General features: G+C 43.1%; 4 protein-coding genes across 4 annotated transcripts; 1 reads left to right on the forward strand and 3 right to left on the reverse strand.

The window, feature by feature from the left end:
- Positions 1–533: 533 nt before the first annotated feature.
- Positions 534–2131, forward strand: JR316_0005473 (uncharacterized protein; the record flags this gene model as incomplete). The annotated part of the gene is made up of 3 exons (XM_047891231.1): positions 534–850; positions 903–1740; positions 1799–2131. The coding sequence occupies 3 exons, from the start codon at positions 534–536 to the stop codon at positions 2129–2131; spliced, it is 1488 nt and encodes a 495-aa protein (XP_047750992.1).
- A 2554-nt stretch (positions 2132–4685) lies between these two features.
- Positions 4686–5428, reverse strand: JR316_0005474 (uncharacterized protein; the record flags this gene model as incomplete). The annotated part of the gene is made up of 3 exons (XM_047891232.1): positions 4686–4892; positions 4949–5083; positions 5141–5428. 3 exons carry the CDS (start codon positions 5426–5428, stop codon positions 4686–4688), a joined length of 630 nt encoding a protein of 209 aa, XP_047750993.1.
- Positions 5429–10385: 4957 nt separating this feature from the next.
- Positions 10386–11253, reverse strand: JR316_0005475 (Versatile peroxidase VPL2; the record flags this gene model as incomplete). The annotated part of the gene is made up of 5 exons (XM_047891233.1): positions 10386–10641; positions 10691–10831; positions 10895–10953; positions 11011–11138; positions 11199–11253. 5 exons carry the CDS (start codon positions 11251–11253, stop codon positions 10386–10388), a joined length of 639 nt encoding a protein of 212 aa, XP_047750994.1.
- A 3798-nt stretch (positions 11254–15051) lies between these two features.
- Positions 15052–15837, reverse strand: JR316_0005476 (uncharacterized protein; the record flags this gene model as incomplete). The annotated part of the gene is made up of 1 exon (XM_047891234.1): positions 15052–15837. The coding sequence occupies one exon, from the start codon at positions 15835–15837 to the stop codon at positions 15052–15054; it is 786 nt and encodes a 261-aa protein (XP_047750995.1).
- Positions 15838–15942: the final 105 nt, after the last annotated feature.

The raw sequence follows: 15942 nt of genomic DNA on the forward strand, positions 1-15942 counted from the left end.
CAATTATTAAGCGCTCGATGCATCTCCCACCTTTTTTTATGGCTCTTGGATAGTCTAACGAGAGTCGATAAGTGGCGCTCCAGGCTCAGTGCAAAGGCTGCAAGCACATGTGATCTGTGATAGTCACATGTAACTCGGAGTTTGATGATTGAGAATGAGAATCGTAGAGCTCGCGGTTCTCGAACACCGTAATATGCTGACATTGTACAACCAACTAACCCAGGTTACAGTTGTCTCTACAAAAGTTTCTATATCATATTTACAATTCTCCCGGCACCGCCATCTATATCGAGTCAATATTTCTTTACTTACGCGTGATTCAACCGTCCACATTTTATCCCTGAATTTGCATCATTATGCAAGTATTGCAAGCAACAAACGTCCTTTCGACTTTTTCACCAGAACTAATACAGGTCATTAGTGAAAAGGTATGTTTTATCCACTTATTCTGATTAGTGAATAGGGTATAACCTCGGTTCATGTATCAGATGGAACTTGCAGACGTAAAGCAGCTTCGTCTGACTTGTACAAATATGGCAGAGATTCTACAGCCGCGAGTTTTCAGGAAGATTCGGTTGAATGTGAACGGAAACAATATTCACCAAGGAGTTGAGAAACTCGAGAGTTTAGCGAGGTTAAATCACCCTGGACGTCGCTTTACTAGAGAACTCACGATCTGGACTCTGTCTCCTGAATACAAGCAGTCTTTCAATCCGTTCAAATTCCGGAAGACGACCAACTCCGTCAATCAACATCCGAATAGTCCTCTCGAAATAAAAACCGCCAAGGACAAAGTCCATTCCCACCTGTACGATGCAATTACCTCTTTGCGTGCAGTTCATACTGTAACGTGAGTACATAGTCAACCTGTTCAATAACATTCTTACACTATTATCTCAAAGGTGGGGTCCTAATGCACAAGACGGCCAAAACGTCTACCATATTGTGATGAACGCTCTCAAGGAACTTCCAGTTTTGAGACGAATTCGACTTCATGTTAACGATTTTGACATTCCCCTCCAACTGGATTCACTAAGCACTTTATCAGAGCTAGCAGTATATACACATAGGTGCTCATCAACGCGCCTAAGTGCAATAGTGGACAATGTCGCTAAGGCGGTAGTTCGTAACCCTGAACTTACCTCTATCGAACTTGTCCTCAATCCTGACGGAATACCAAATGACTCAGGACTTCCTCAAAGCTTCAGCGAGCTTCTCAAACATCAAACAACTACCATGGAACCTCTTCGTCTTCGCCATATCAAATTGACGTCATGTCTTTTACTACTTGACAAGATTTGCGCACCTCACCTCACCCATTTAACCTCACTAACCCTGTTCAAAGTAGACCCCGTCGGCCTTTGGGAATCATTCATTGCCGCCGGAATACACCTTACAGAAATCTCCATCGATGGCGTAACTCACGCTTTTCTGAAATATCTCTCAACATATGTAGGCCTGAAAGAGTTACTTTTGAAACCAAATAATTTCACAACCGACGCTTCCAGTGATGCCATGGCGGAGCAATTCTACACAGGATCGTACCTGGAAAACCATTTTCAGTCATTGGAGGAATTTGAAGTTGATCCCCCATATGAAGGGCTGTGGTGCTATGGCTCTCACAATCATGACAACATCTCGAAGCTCGGTAAACTACGGCGATTGGCGATGAGTATCAGGTATATTGATGTGGCTAGCAACGGTCGAACTCAGACGTCTACTACTGATTTAAATCCTGTGGTGAGTAATTAACTTTGAGCTACGCCATACTTACAACCTCTCATAAATTCCTTCTCAGGGTCGGATTGTGAATATGGCGATTCACTGTATGCCAGATGTTGAAATTATCGAGTTGGATTCGTCTACTCCCAATATTGGCCGCGGGCCATGCTGTGGAACGGGAATGTTCGAACACCGCAAATTAGTCTGCAAGAAAATCGTGGAATGTGCCGAGGAATACATTGCCCCATCGTCATGCACACGTATTCCGTCCTTGAGAATTGGCTCATGGGGAAAATTAGTGCTCATTGGAAAGAGAAAGTCTTCCGGTGGGGAGGAAAACTCTGATTCGACAGCGTTAGGGTATGTTAACGTGACTCCGAAGGATCGGTTCAACATTCTACAATTTTGAAGTAAGTCAAGACCCAGCTGTATAGACTATTAGGGTCGGTGTACAGAGTACACTTATAGTTTCCTTGATCAATGTTAGCTATTATTGGTTGTTTTGCTATTCTATAGCTTCGTTTTCGGTTTGCCTAACGTCCACCGTGGCGTAGTCAAATACATTCCAATCTGCTTTATTTTGACAAATGGACATTGAATACAGCTTATAAAACTACAGCGCTTGATGATGAGTGTCAGAGTCAGACTGGTCTGACGTCGAGGAGTGTCCAATAAATCCGGGACACGTGTTTGTTGATTGCCGACTGGTTTCGGGTGGAGACTTAACTTCTCCGATTTCTAATTCTGAGCTTTGCTGCCGAACTCGGACCCCTATAAAATTGGTCAGTACAGATAGTGTGTGTGAGAGATAAAGCATTTTACGGGTAAAGTTCAGTTCCAGCATGATTTAGTTCATAAAAAAATTGATTCTCTGCGTATGTCTGACGGTGAAGAATGTATGTAACAAAGAGGTCAGTGGCAGTATTAAAACAATTGTTCTTTGTAGTGCTGCGACCAAGGAAGCTGGGGCCACGATACATGTTCTTTGTTCAATATTGAAAAATACAAAGTCTTACAATCATCCATTGAGATTAAAAATCAATCTACAAACACAGTTTATCGGTATGTTATGGCTAAATTTTATGATTATGACTACGCGTGTCAACCGTCGTTTGTCGGGTAGATGCTACAAGGACAATGGGCACTAACGAGCACTAATATCCTTGTACAGTATGGAATATGGTTTTATCAAAGGAGATTGTGTCTAAATCAGTTACTGAAAGAGCTCTTTATCACACGTTCTCACCAGGTCTGTGCTTTTTACATCCTGGAGACGCTATGCACGGACCCCTATATAACCGTTCAAAAGTTCGGATAGAACTCATCCATAACTCGACCGAGACGTCAAGTTCATTACCAGATAACTTTGGTAAGCTGAGTTATTAAACACCTTCAAAGTCTCCGATTTACTAACTTTAGCCTGCATATTTGCTCACAGATACAGCGTATTTGAGTTCTCAAGATATTACAATGCCGCCAATTCTTCCTCCCACGCTCATAGACCTGATTCATCTTTCCAGGAGGTTTAAGCTTACTGTTATAAGCAGCCTAGTACGTCTACAGCTCTGATTAATCTATCCAAACCTTCCATTTTTGATACATCTTTCTTCTAGAATACGATGACCAGGTCTATATAAGAGCTAGCATCTGTCTATCTAAAGCACGCTCGTATAGGGGGTAAGCCTCCACGTCACATTTTTCCATATTGATAGAGATCGTTGTTTACCTCATTTTTTGATACAGTTTATACTTGCACAGATCCCTGTGGGGTTGGCAAGGAGCGGAAGTTGGTCCCCTATATGCCTTGGGGGTTGGTACTGTCGATCTTCAATATAATCAGATGAGAGCGTATTTCACAGGAATAGATTTCTTGAAAGCAGAATAGGTTATATTCAATGTATGAATAATCAAATTTACAATAATTTACACACGACACGGACAATCCAGAATACAACTTCGAATATACAACACATGCTTGGAGAATCATATCGATTTCTTAACCAATGTCTATTCATACTTCTACTATGCCAAATCTCTGATAAAATGGTGTTGGCGTATGAAAATACTTGGGTGTATAAGAGTCAGAATAATAGATTTATTTAATTGTCAGCGTAGTAACCTAAACTTTTTACTTGAAATGCAATTAAAGGAAAGAAATGATTGCTACTTTCATATCAAGAGTCTTAACAGTTTAGCCTGTAGAGCTTTCGTGATACAATAGGAAATAGAATGTGATTAGATTAAACAAATTTAGGAATGTATGTCGGAAATTGGTCGTCTTTTTCTGCCACCTTCCAATGTAAGTTATAGAAGTGACATGAGCGCAGCGAGACAACCCAAAATTACGTATAAGAGTGAAGTCAAAGAGCAACTCCTCAATCCTGAAGATCTGACGCTTCCCGTATTTGCGGCTGATGATCCGCTGCGACTGGTGGACACAGATGCACCAGATTGTCGAGAAGCTGAGCTAGTTCTAGATGCTGACGTCGAGCTCTGTATTAATTTCATTCAATAAAAAATACGAGTCCCATAAGCCGATTTACTCGCCGAAGAGGTTGTAGGCATCGCAAGAAAGAGATCTGTAGCATGATAGGTCTTACAATTGGATGACGCTGGCACTCTAGGTTGGTACGGCGGAGTAGCAGTTAAGGGATCGGGCATTGACCAAGTAGACGCTATTATATCTCATCAGATTATATGCACGTCATAAGAATATCGCCGTAACGCACTAACTGAGCCGCTCACTACCTGACCCACGACATCTTGCAGGTCACTATCGCATTCTGTAAACTCGCCATTTTTTGCAGCCGACGGCATATTATACGTGCACCCGACAAGGTCATATCGATTTTCACAATAGTCAGGAGATGTCACTGAGTTGAAGCATGCTTTAAAACAGAATTGACCATCGCCAACGAAACTAGGAAAAATAATTTAACATCGCCTTATGGTATACAGTGAACTCACGTATTCCAATTCATGACTTGAACGAGGTTATGTCCGTCTGAATCTGCAGTACCATTGGAGTATACCACTCCCCCAAGTGGATTTCCTTGTAGGTCCGCGCCGTGAGGATCGAGCTCCCCTCCATTTCCTGGTTTGTTATCGAGGCCAATAGCCGAGTTGTTAATAAAGCCTGTGACCTGAATATATGCGGATGTTCTAATCCACTGTAACATATAGTTAGCATATAAGGCGAGGTGAGTATTCACATACTATCACCAACTTGTAGACCTGTAATGGCATCAGGAGGAATGAGGCGCGTGCCGTGGTATGGCTTTGTGCAGTAGGCGACTACTTTTGCTTCGACATTTCCAATCTCGCCATTGGCATCTGGTGATCCCCATAGACAGAAATCATCCTGCTCTGATTTAAGTGATGCGCCCACCACAGTGACAGGCAATCATGCCCAACGTACCGGTGCGTTGAAAATAAGAGTCTGACAGTTTGATTTAGGTCCCAGGGTTGTGGAATTGCATTGATTGTATCCAAACTGTGGTCCACGGAGAACTTGATAAGGGTATACCTGGTAGGGTAATGCGGTGTAGGGGTATTGCAGAGTAGATAAGATAGGCGTTTGGACTTGGCGGTTTGCCAATGCTCGCGTAGGAGTGGCAGTTATAATAGGAGAATGCGCTGAGTCCGTAACGGAGATTGCGCTTATGGCTAATGAAAGAATGGCGATTAACATAGAATGAGCATGCATGGTGGTTGACTGTCAGGATAACCTTTGCATCGCCAATGAGAGGCTGTCGAATCTTTGTCCCACCCTGATTCCCACGACATTTTCGATTAGGTCATAAGGTGTTTTTGAAGAAAACCGGTCTGGAACTTGGTGAAAAACATGGTCATGTTTCGTTCACAATTCCCTTATATTTTGTAATGAATTTTATAATGGATTTAGAAAAGGGGCATAGAGTGAAATTTCTTATATGAGAAGAAGCATATCAGCACACAATCCAACAATCCGTGTACGTGTGATTCAATCTTAAAATAATAACAGTTCTGATGCTCACTTCCTGCCATCCCGCCTGCAGACTTCGGTTCAGCGCCTAAGCCCACTGACATCGGGTGGCTCTCGAGATTAGCTTTACGGAACTGGTATACCCGGGATGCGAGACTCTTATTTGCACCTATATCGAATAAATGTCCTATATTTCTATTCAGGAATCTTTCAATCTCGTTCTCACACAGGACAAGAATATGAGGCTGAAGGCTTTGGGGATTCACACTAGGCTAAACTGAGGTAGGGAGTATGTTCATGTCATCTTCGACAGGTATTAGGGAGAGTGCTGCGGAGACTTTCAGGCTTGATGATGGGTTACTAGCCTCTAACAACGATCACTGATGCCTAGCCTTGTAGATTTAAGAATACATACCAATTCTCAGACTGGATTGCGAAGTGCAAAATCCTAAGGGTTTATCTTTGGATCGTGGGGTCGTAAGCCATATAGGAAAATATTGATGGTAATTTTTATTGATAGTGTGTACTTACATTACGAGTTACTCAAGTTGACTAGGAATGAAGATTGGTTACCTGGCTATGGTACCGCCCGCAACTGGTTACAAATATGCCAACATCCTCGCTGGATTACTCCGTATCATGCGCCCGATAGCAATTAGGGAGGATCTAGATCTATCTGCATCGTATAAATGGAAATTCCCACCATTATAGATGGAAATGGCTTGTACATATAGAACTTAATAACTTTGGGTAGAATTAGACCACAGGCTGCATGGTTCGCAATTCTATATATACTTTATAGTAAAATATGTATGATATGCCCATGATCCAAGAGCATCTGCGTGGACCTTCCTGAATATCCTATGTAAAAGAGGAGGAAAGAATTAGTACCCAATGATATTTTCGATGTCTCTCGAATAATTACATGGGTGGAGCGTTGCTCCAGGAGATTGTTTTGATGCCGAGGAGTTGACACTTCATGCTTCCGATCAAAGCATCAAAAAAAGTTCCTCATGGGAAGACACATGCACCGATCCTGTTGTCAGACTTGTTTCTTAACCATGTTCTCATCACTTATTAGTCTGCATTCCCAGTAAGACTGAGTAGCAGCTCTTCCCTTGCCAAACGTATGGCTCTTAGCATTGTATAATATTGAGTGCCCACCTTGACTTTGGCCCCTTTGGAACACGTAACTAGCATGTCCTTAGAAGTGGGTTTCTTCTTAGGTTTCGTTTGTTCTAACACAACTCACATTGACACTGAACTGTGATAGGATATTGTCGACCCGGATGTAGTGACAGCATCAGTTCTAGCATGCGGGACGCTACTTGTGAGCAATCGTCACTGAGGCACACTTAATGTCGCTTATCATACCTAGGTTTACGATTACCTTTGTCTACTCGACCAGGAGGTATTAAGCACCAACTGCTATTCCCGCTGCGCTACCATTAATCTGCGTTTTCTTCCAAGGTATCCTTCGTGTGGACTCAGAAATGGACATTTGGTAGCGTTCTGTTTGTTCTGAACAGGTATCTTCCGTTCATCGATACATTCTTGTCCCTTCAGCGTAAGTGACTCCCTTTCCTGGTTATCGAGAATGTTGACCTCACATGGGACTACGCAGTGCTTTTTGAAAAACATTCCCCAGAAGTGAAGCCACTCATTTCTGTCTAACTTCATTATGATGACTGATTGAAGCAATTAGGGGTGTATGAGAAAGTTTACAGCTGTTACTTGTAAGTCTAGCCACACATCCATTTTTATATGGTTTTTCAAAGTTATTTATCTCGAAATTAGGGCTCATAGCAATTGGGATCATACTATCTGAATGTGAGTAACGCTATTACATATCTGAAAATACTAACGTATCATAAATACGGAAACAGTCATCCTGATTATACGAACATATGCTATTTGGAGCCGTGAACGTTATGTTCTCATCACTCTGTGTATCGCAGGCACCGTAAGCTTCGAAAAGGTTCCAACAGTAATCACCTAACTCGGATGGATAGATTACAATGATTCCGGCTGTGGTAGTGACAGCGCTTGAGATTCAGTCGCTAAAATGTGAGTCCTGCAAGTATGCTTTGCCTTGTTAGCCATGTTATAATTTATGGTGCAAAGACATACCAAACCAACTTGGAAATTGTGTTCTTGGGCATGCGGGAACAATCATTATCTTTGCTTACATTCTTCTTACATGCCTGGAAACGAGTAGGTTTACCCTATATGCCAATGTCGAGATGGGTCTGACGTTATTGGCATAAAGCTATAGCGGTCTTGACTGGTGTAAAGGCGTATCGTCATAGTGCGTCACCCTGGAGGTCGGAAACAGACGATCACTGATTTTTTCACAGTGCGGTACTCACAGGAGGATTGGATATCTGAAATGTACTCAAACGGTATGACGACCAATATAGAACAGAACTCTACTAATTTATCTACAGGACTATACTTTTATGCGTACCTTTTAAGTTAGTACCAAGCACGACATTACCCTGCATTACTAAAGACTGCTAATTAGTAATATCCCTTGCGAATATACTGGTCCCAATCCTTGGACCGGTGAGGGGAAATATTGATCACATATTCTAATATCATACTAATTGCAACCTTTAACAGCCCAAATTTGCTAACTGGCTTGCAACGTAAGTTACCTCCAAAATATATTGCTTGTGCATAGAAATATCTCAGACCATTCAAATAGTCCGCAAAGAGTCATGCATTCCGTGCTCTCAACTAGAGTTCTACTTCTTATCCTGAAGCAACGTCCCTCTGTCAGAGACAACGATGGTACCATTTACAGCGCAGGCATGCCGACATTTGCCGCTCAAACGGCTGATCACCCTGCTTCAAACGCAACTACATCGGAGGGTACATCAATGTTAGATATGGATTTTGAGATGCAAGCCAGAGAAAATGGAGCAAATGTATGAAATTTACTGCTACATTGGCTGTTCACACTGATACGTTTATGTTGGTCGCCTTCAAAATATCCTTACTCAATTGTTGCTCTATGGCTTTGAGACTTTAAGCTTTAAGGACTAGTCATTAATACTAAGTATTGCCAATGGACGTGGGTACACTTTTATTTGGTATGTTACCCTATGTCAATAGCTCACAGTCCTGTTTTTTTATTCACCACACATACAATCATAAATGTATTCTTTCTGTGAGACTATGTAGAGAAATTTAACGCGACCAAACGAACAGAAAAAGGAGATTTTAGAGAGAATTTATTTCAAATCAATGGTCCCGTCAACTCCACCAACTGTGCAGAAATGCACAAAATTACGTGTACTATAGGTGATCAGTTTTCGGATTGAACACTGAATTCCACAGAAATTGAATAGGAAAATGGGTGAACAAATGTATGTCCAAACTTGGTCCAAACCACCTTCCCATCAGCTGAGTTAACAAGCGGCATCGCGTGGCTATGAGCATTGTATGGTCGGCACGATTCGGAGTTATAATTTTGCTGATGACCAATTGGTAAGCGACCATCAATCCCGTTCTGACTACATAATCACATTTTCGAAGTCCGAAGCTTCGGCTCAGACCAAGTCTAGGCTCGTACCGACCATTTCTCAGTTCCTGGCTAATCCCTTGTACAGATGTGTACAGATGCGTACAGAAGTCCAACTATATGGGTTTTTGACTCTAAAAAAATGAAATTGGCTTATATAGTGTGGTAATACAAAAAGGCGAGGAGACACCGATAAACAATGAACCCAAGACCAATGATACACCCTGACAACCAGAAACCGAGACCAAAGAAACCGAGATAAGAAATACACCAAGAAACCAAGGATGAAATTGTCTAAAGCTGGGGACTGAAATAGTGCATAAATGTTAGCGAAGAACTTCATGATTGAGATTAATTGACATACATCTGTGGAACGGTGGTTGGGGGGCCGGGTTGAGTGGCAAGGGATGGGAAGGCGGCAGTTGCGCACTGTTAAAGGAAGTTAGTATGATGGCCTGGCAAGGTGTACTTCGACTCACAGCCTGCTCGATGTCGCTCATGGTCTGGCCAGGTGGGAGCTTAGCAGGACCACCGGTGAATGGAATAGCAGGTGGAATAACTTCAGAGCAGTCAATAAGCTGCAATATATGGTTTAGTTTCGTAAGTCATATAAAATTTTGTACAATCTGACCTTGCTCTTGTCTTGACCCAAAAGGGAAAGCTTCAGGACGGCTTCTCCGAAGACCTGAGCCATCTTAGCTTGGTTGTCTGCAAAGAGTGTTATAAGGTAATGCAAATATCCAAGTAGTAATTTTACTTACTAACGAAAGATTGCCATTGGCAGTTGGTAGCAGAGTCACGAGCGAGCTGAATGTATCTGTTATTACAAGTGCATCAGGGAGAGATGAAAGTGTTACATACGAGATGGTCGGATTGAAGGCGAACGGTTCCGGGAACTGCAGTCTCGACCTCGCCCTGAGTGTTACCTTGTCTATTAGTACAATAATGGTAAGTAGTGCTATATGACGCTTATCAGTCGTGGACGAGAACGTACCCTGGGAACAAGGTTCCACGGAGCTGAACGTCAACAAAGATTTGAGCTGCAAATGTTTTCAATATAAAAACAGTAACTGGACAGCCAATTCACTTACTGTCGAACATGTCCGGGGTCTGATCGAAAGGAACACTAAAGTAATTTAGGTTAGACAAAATATAATGCCGTGCTCGAGAAATTTAAACATACCCCTGCAAGTTTGGTACAACATCATCTGCACCAGCAACACTGTGAGATCCACCAACTACAGCAACTACTTCCTCTGCACTGAATCCGAGCTCGCCGAAGCGTTGGAGAATCTTCTGAACACTGTCGAAAGGTTCAGGAACCAGGTCGGGGGGAGACGCGGCCTTGGGCGGTGCACGGCCAAAGAAGAACGGAATGCGTGGTGCACCGTTGCACTGAACAAGACTGACTGCACCGGCGAGTTGAATGCTATATTTTTTGTGAGTAGTACATTATGCTGTGATATGATAAAACTTACAAGTCTCCAGCGCTGACTTTGTCGGAATGCTTGATGAGGAATGGGCCGAGTGCATCGAGGACATCGTCGATACCGGTGTTGGCATGGAAGGTCAGTTCGGTCTCATTAAAGACAGCGATTGAGCCGTCAGCGCCTCCACCACTGTTCACCAAGACATTGCGAAAGTCAAAACTTATTCAGCACCAAAATCAAGGTATTGCTTACCCGACGGTTGGAGAAATACCAATGGCATCGTGGAACAGAAGACGAAGGGCTCCGTGAGCCTAAAGACAACTCATTGTCAGGAAACAACACAATTATGCTTCGAATGGTGCACGAACTCCATCACCACATTCGTTCTCAAACAGGTTCTCAGTGATATCCTGGACAACTGGGAAGAGGTTGCAGCAAGCTGCGTTAATGGCGGTGTTGACACCATCAGGGCATGTTGTCCTCTTGGTCCTTAGACCTGCATTGTGAGTCTACAATCAGTAAAGAATAAACAAAGGTTTAACAACTCCTGACGTACCGGTAACGAGAGGAAGAGCCAAGACAAGAGCAGCGAGAGCGTTCTTGAAAGCCATCTCGGGGTCGAATGTAAGAGAGGAAAGTTTCCTTGACTTTTCTACCACAACAACGCCATTCCTCTTATACTATTTTCTGTGAGATACATTGTCCATTTCTACTTTGGCTACACGAGCAAGTGATGATAGTAAGCACTAGCGAATGCCATATTCTTTCAGTGTTCATGTCCTAAATTAAGAGAGACATGTGAAGTATCCTGAACTTTGGGTCGCTTATTTTTGGTCTACGTGGTTTGAATCAAGCTTTCTCTTTGCTCTCGATTAATTATAGCTCTCGTTATGTTTTCGTAGGATGCGAAGGATATAACATCATACTCACGATAAGAAGTTTCGAATTTTAAAGGAAGTCTCATTGCAAACATGAACTGGATGAGAGGTTTTCACAGTGTTGAGGTTGTGGCGTTGTCTTGATAGTATGACGAAAATTTGGCGTCTTGATATTATATCAATTGAAGGTACAGTGCCTCAACTATGCACCATTCGTAAGGGGCAGGACACGGTAACACGGTCGTGTGAAATTTGTGTCTGAGAAATGATTTTAAAATTAGTGTGTCTCTCGCGACTGAAGAGACAACAGTGAGAGAAATTGACAAACCGCTCGAAACTATACACACAAATTTTTTCAACTCACAAGAGACACCGGAAACAGACCCCGAATCGACGACTCCGACCACCAAAGAAGACTTCCATTATTGGTAAAGTACCAAAGCTATGTATTTGATAAACAAGATAGATAACATTTTCAATGATAATACATGAGTTAAAAGAGGTCTCCTACATGCCAAACGGGTGCTTCAAAAAGCCGAATATACAGTGGACCTTAATGACGCAAAGAAATGCATATAGTCTTTTCTGCTTCGTACCTACGCGTGGCTGGCATTTGGCGCAAACACCCGAGCAGAAGCAAGAACCCATGGGATCGGTTCCGAAATTTGACTTCCACAAAGGCGAGCTTAATAGGGGCATTCCGGTCAAGGCTTCACCCCTTGGTGGACATGTGGTTCAGAAATACGAATGTATTAATCTAAAAATAATTACTTGAACAGAGATCAACGGGTATGAACATTTTTGCGAAGGCGCAGTGAGGACATAGACTTTTGTTTCTATGGGTGTCTGTTTCAACATTTTAGAAACGTTCAAAGATAACCTTCGTAATTGTTCTGGGTCAATTATAAAGACTCGTTTTAAGATGAAATATTACAAGTCATCACTAGGGTACATTTTTTTTGCACATATACTCAGAAAAAAGCTCCATCTATCAAGTCCGTAAGTACTTGAAACCAACTTTGATGATATCATTTGGATTGATGGACACTTGAATGCGAAGCTAAGGGTCATAAAAGGTCATTCAGCGGTTACTTAAGCCGAGCCGGGTTCCTGACCGGGAATACCGGCAAGCAAAAACTCCGCACCAATTAGATATCGTGCAATTCAACTGTGTGAAGTAGTGGCCAATATTGGAGCGTAGTACAGGCAGACTGCAACCCAACCAGGGAATTGGTTTTTCCAAGTTTATAAACAATACCCAACGAAATGGTACTGTGAGAAAGTATATTACACGTTCCAGAGTTGTATGCAGTTAACCACTTGTTTAGTTCTAATACTATCATGTCTACTTTATGTCGTAGCTTTCAAGAGGCGGATTTGAAGGTGGCCTGCTCGTTATGAACGACTTCGCACGTTAACGTTATTACCCCACATTTTGAAAATGACGGAATACGTGTCTAGTAAACTCAGATATTTGCTATATCAGCTTTCTAGGCTTATGTCAAATAAAGATTTGGATGCTCCGTTTTGCTCCATCCCATCGATCGACACTTGCAAGCCCCTGATAGATATTATGCCAGTAATACCAACACGCCGGATATGGTGAAACACAAACAGAGTAGAAAGCAACACGAGAAGTCCGTGAGAGATGCAAGACAAATGTGATCTACCTCGCGCTGTGTGACACATTTTCGGGTCGGCATAGGAAAAGAAACATCTAGTCAGCGTAACCCGCTCCGCCGGTACGTTCCTTGGTACATAGCCGATGCTATCAGCGACGATCATTGGTCCAAACCTGTCAAATAGTGGCCCTTGAAAATGACGATTCGTCCCCCGAGTATATACGACATACCTGTCAACGCAGCTCCGACAAAATAGAGTGAGCTAAATGTCAACTGCCACCTGAAAGTTGCTTCTACCCGATTGGCCTCTGTAAGTCATGATGACTGAGAATGTCCTGGTTTGGGATGTCTGGTCTCAGAGGTAGCAGGCATGCAGTCCTTCCTCTGAGAGCATGGATATTTTGGGACCATATATACATGCCAAGGTTCTGGGAAATTTACTCCTTCGGTGTCGAATAATGGTGGATGCTATTTCCTTTGTCCACAAAAGCGGTTGTACATCTCTGATAAAGGTAAACAAGGGATTTAGGTCTACACGGTCGAGAATAATCTACTGTATACTTTACTGCAGTAGCAAAATTAACATCCAGAGAGCAGCGGATGAACTTGGAAATTGATGATTGTTCTAAGGCCTTGTGAACACTTACCACCTGCCAGCTCTTTATAGTTTCTGGGAATAGTTTCTGGTCTGAAACCACGAGTAGTAAAGCGTCGAGTTGTATCGTTTCCAATTATACACAGAAATCTATCAGCATTATCAGCTTCTGGCTAAAGGAAAAAATATAACTGCGTGAGGCAGGCAAAGGGATTTACCCGTTGAAGCATGATCCGGATGACAATTTTCTCGAGTTTGACGCCCTGATGCCAGGTGCGCAGGTCCTAAAAGTTAACGAGGGTGTTATTTCTCAACCACTCATATGCCCCTAATATCTGTCGATTACCTCCTAGTGTAGCATTAGGATGAAAGGTTGCACGCCATCATCACGTCGTAACGAGGTATTAGGCAGATGAACACATATGCTTTATCAAATTTGAGTAAGTACTTGTCCAATCAAAAGCTGAAAGTAAAAAAAGGAAAGCAAAAGGTCACCAAAAGCAGATAACAATAACACAGTAGTTCATGGTTGTGTTTGATTTTGACCTTATAAATACCACGGCAGAACATGGGTCGTTCTCCGGTACACGGATTATGAATTCAATGCGCAGGCGGGCGGTGTAATCTGGTTTGTTCAGACTAGCGTACATCGTTGGTGGCTTACTTTTGTCGATTATGTCAGCATCCACGGTCATTGAGTTGTTTTGATATTTGAAGGCTCGAATTAACGGGGAAAAGTAACACGGACCAGCAGTGACGAAGGCAAGTTATTCTTGGCACCTTGTTTCAATAGGGCGTGGAGCGACGCACAAAGTAGTACCCAACACAACACAACGTAGGCACTTCGATATCAATCGTTCTAGAACGTCAGGAAATATCTGCAAGGAGCTGTGTTGAGGAGGGAACACATGATACGGATTTGTATCAATGAGGCGGATAACACGATACTCACTTGCGGGCAGAATATCATGAAATCAAAGGTTCAATCGGGACTAACAGATATCTATTTCACCCGAGTATGCTCTGGTAGCTCGAGGTCTGCGGCGACAGCGTACTTATTGCTGCAATTTATATGATTCAGGGCTTAGGGACTTTCGAGAAAACTTGCAGGAACCCATAAATATACACCTGGCAGGAGATCGTGGTCGGACTGACTGTCAGAAACAAACCCAAAAGAAAAGAATACCCACACGAGGCAATTATTGTGAGCTTCTTTTGCTCACGGAATCGGACAATGAACAAAGTGAGATGATCAATCTGCAGGCAGGTACTTTAAGAGGTTTACCAGAGACGGAGAAAGCGAGAATCAATATTTTACCAATTGACGAATTTCTTGAACGCCTCGAAGCAGCCTAGAATGGCCTTACGGTTGTCGAGGGGGCGCATTCCTTCTGCAAGTCGGCGGAGGGGACGCTTAATGACGGGGCGATGCATGGCGACGACGGTAGGTGTGGCTGGGAACGAGCCTCGTTGAACTGCATCAAGCAAATCGCGTGAGACCGGGATCTTGAAGAAAGTTGGGGCGCTTCCTATCATAACAATACCCGCCATTTCTTTAAATTCGAGCGGTTCCTTGAATCCAAGCAAGTTGCGAACGCGGTTGTTGTGCTGTACAGCTGCGATAGCCTCTGCGATGAGTTGGGAGTGCGGGTCCGCAAGCTTGATGTGGCGTTTATCTTCTTGGACGATGAGAAGGATTTCATAGTTGTCCATGACGCAGAGGTCGGTGCGAGTGTGCCACCATTCTCCGCACGTGAGCAGGGAAATATCCTTTCGACTACGAAGATCCCTTCCGACCTTCCTACCCGCATAACCCAATTTCCATAAAAGTTGCATAGAAAAGTCTACGACAGCTGACTCTTCTCCCGGAATAGGGTTCATGGCGAGATCCATGTATCGGAGGACTTGGTAGGTGTCGTCCTCTACAGCCTCTTCGGCCGTCAAATTGGTGAGGAGGTCGCTGAGATGCTCGGGAACGGTGAGCTCTTCAACACCAAAAAAAGTAGCAGCATCTTGAGATACAATGGTGATATTGTAAGCGTCTAACTCATTGACGGTCCAACTATTGCCAGTCTGAGCTGTCCTGACAACGTTGGCCATGGTGGTGGATCGACTTGGGGCTTGATTACCATCAGGCAGCCTGGCATTGTCTGCATATAAGCCAATCGATAAAGATTCAGGGTCGCATACCTCTTGGCCATATAT

Source organism: Psilocybe cubensis, chromosome 4, assembly GCF_017499595.1.
Source record: "Psilocybe cubensis strain MGC-MH-2018 chromosome 4, whole genome shotgun sequence".
Classification (NCBI taxonomy): domain Eukaryota; kingdom Fungi; phylum Basidiomycota; class Agaricomycetes; order Agaricales; family Agrocybaceae; genus Psilocybe; species Psilocybe cubensis.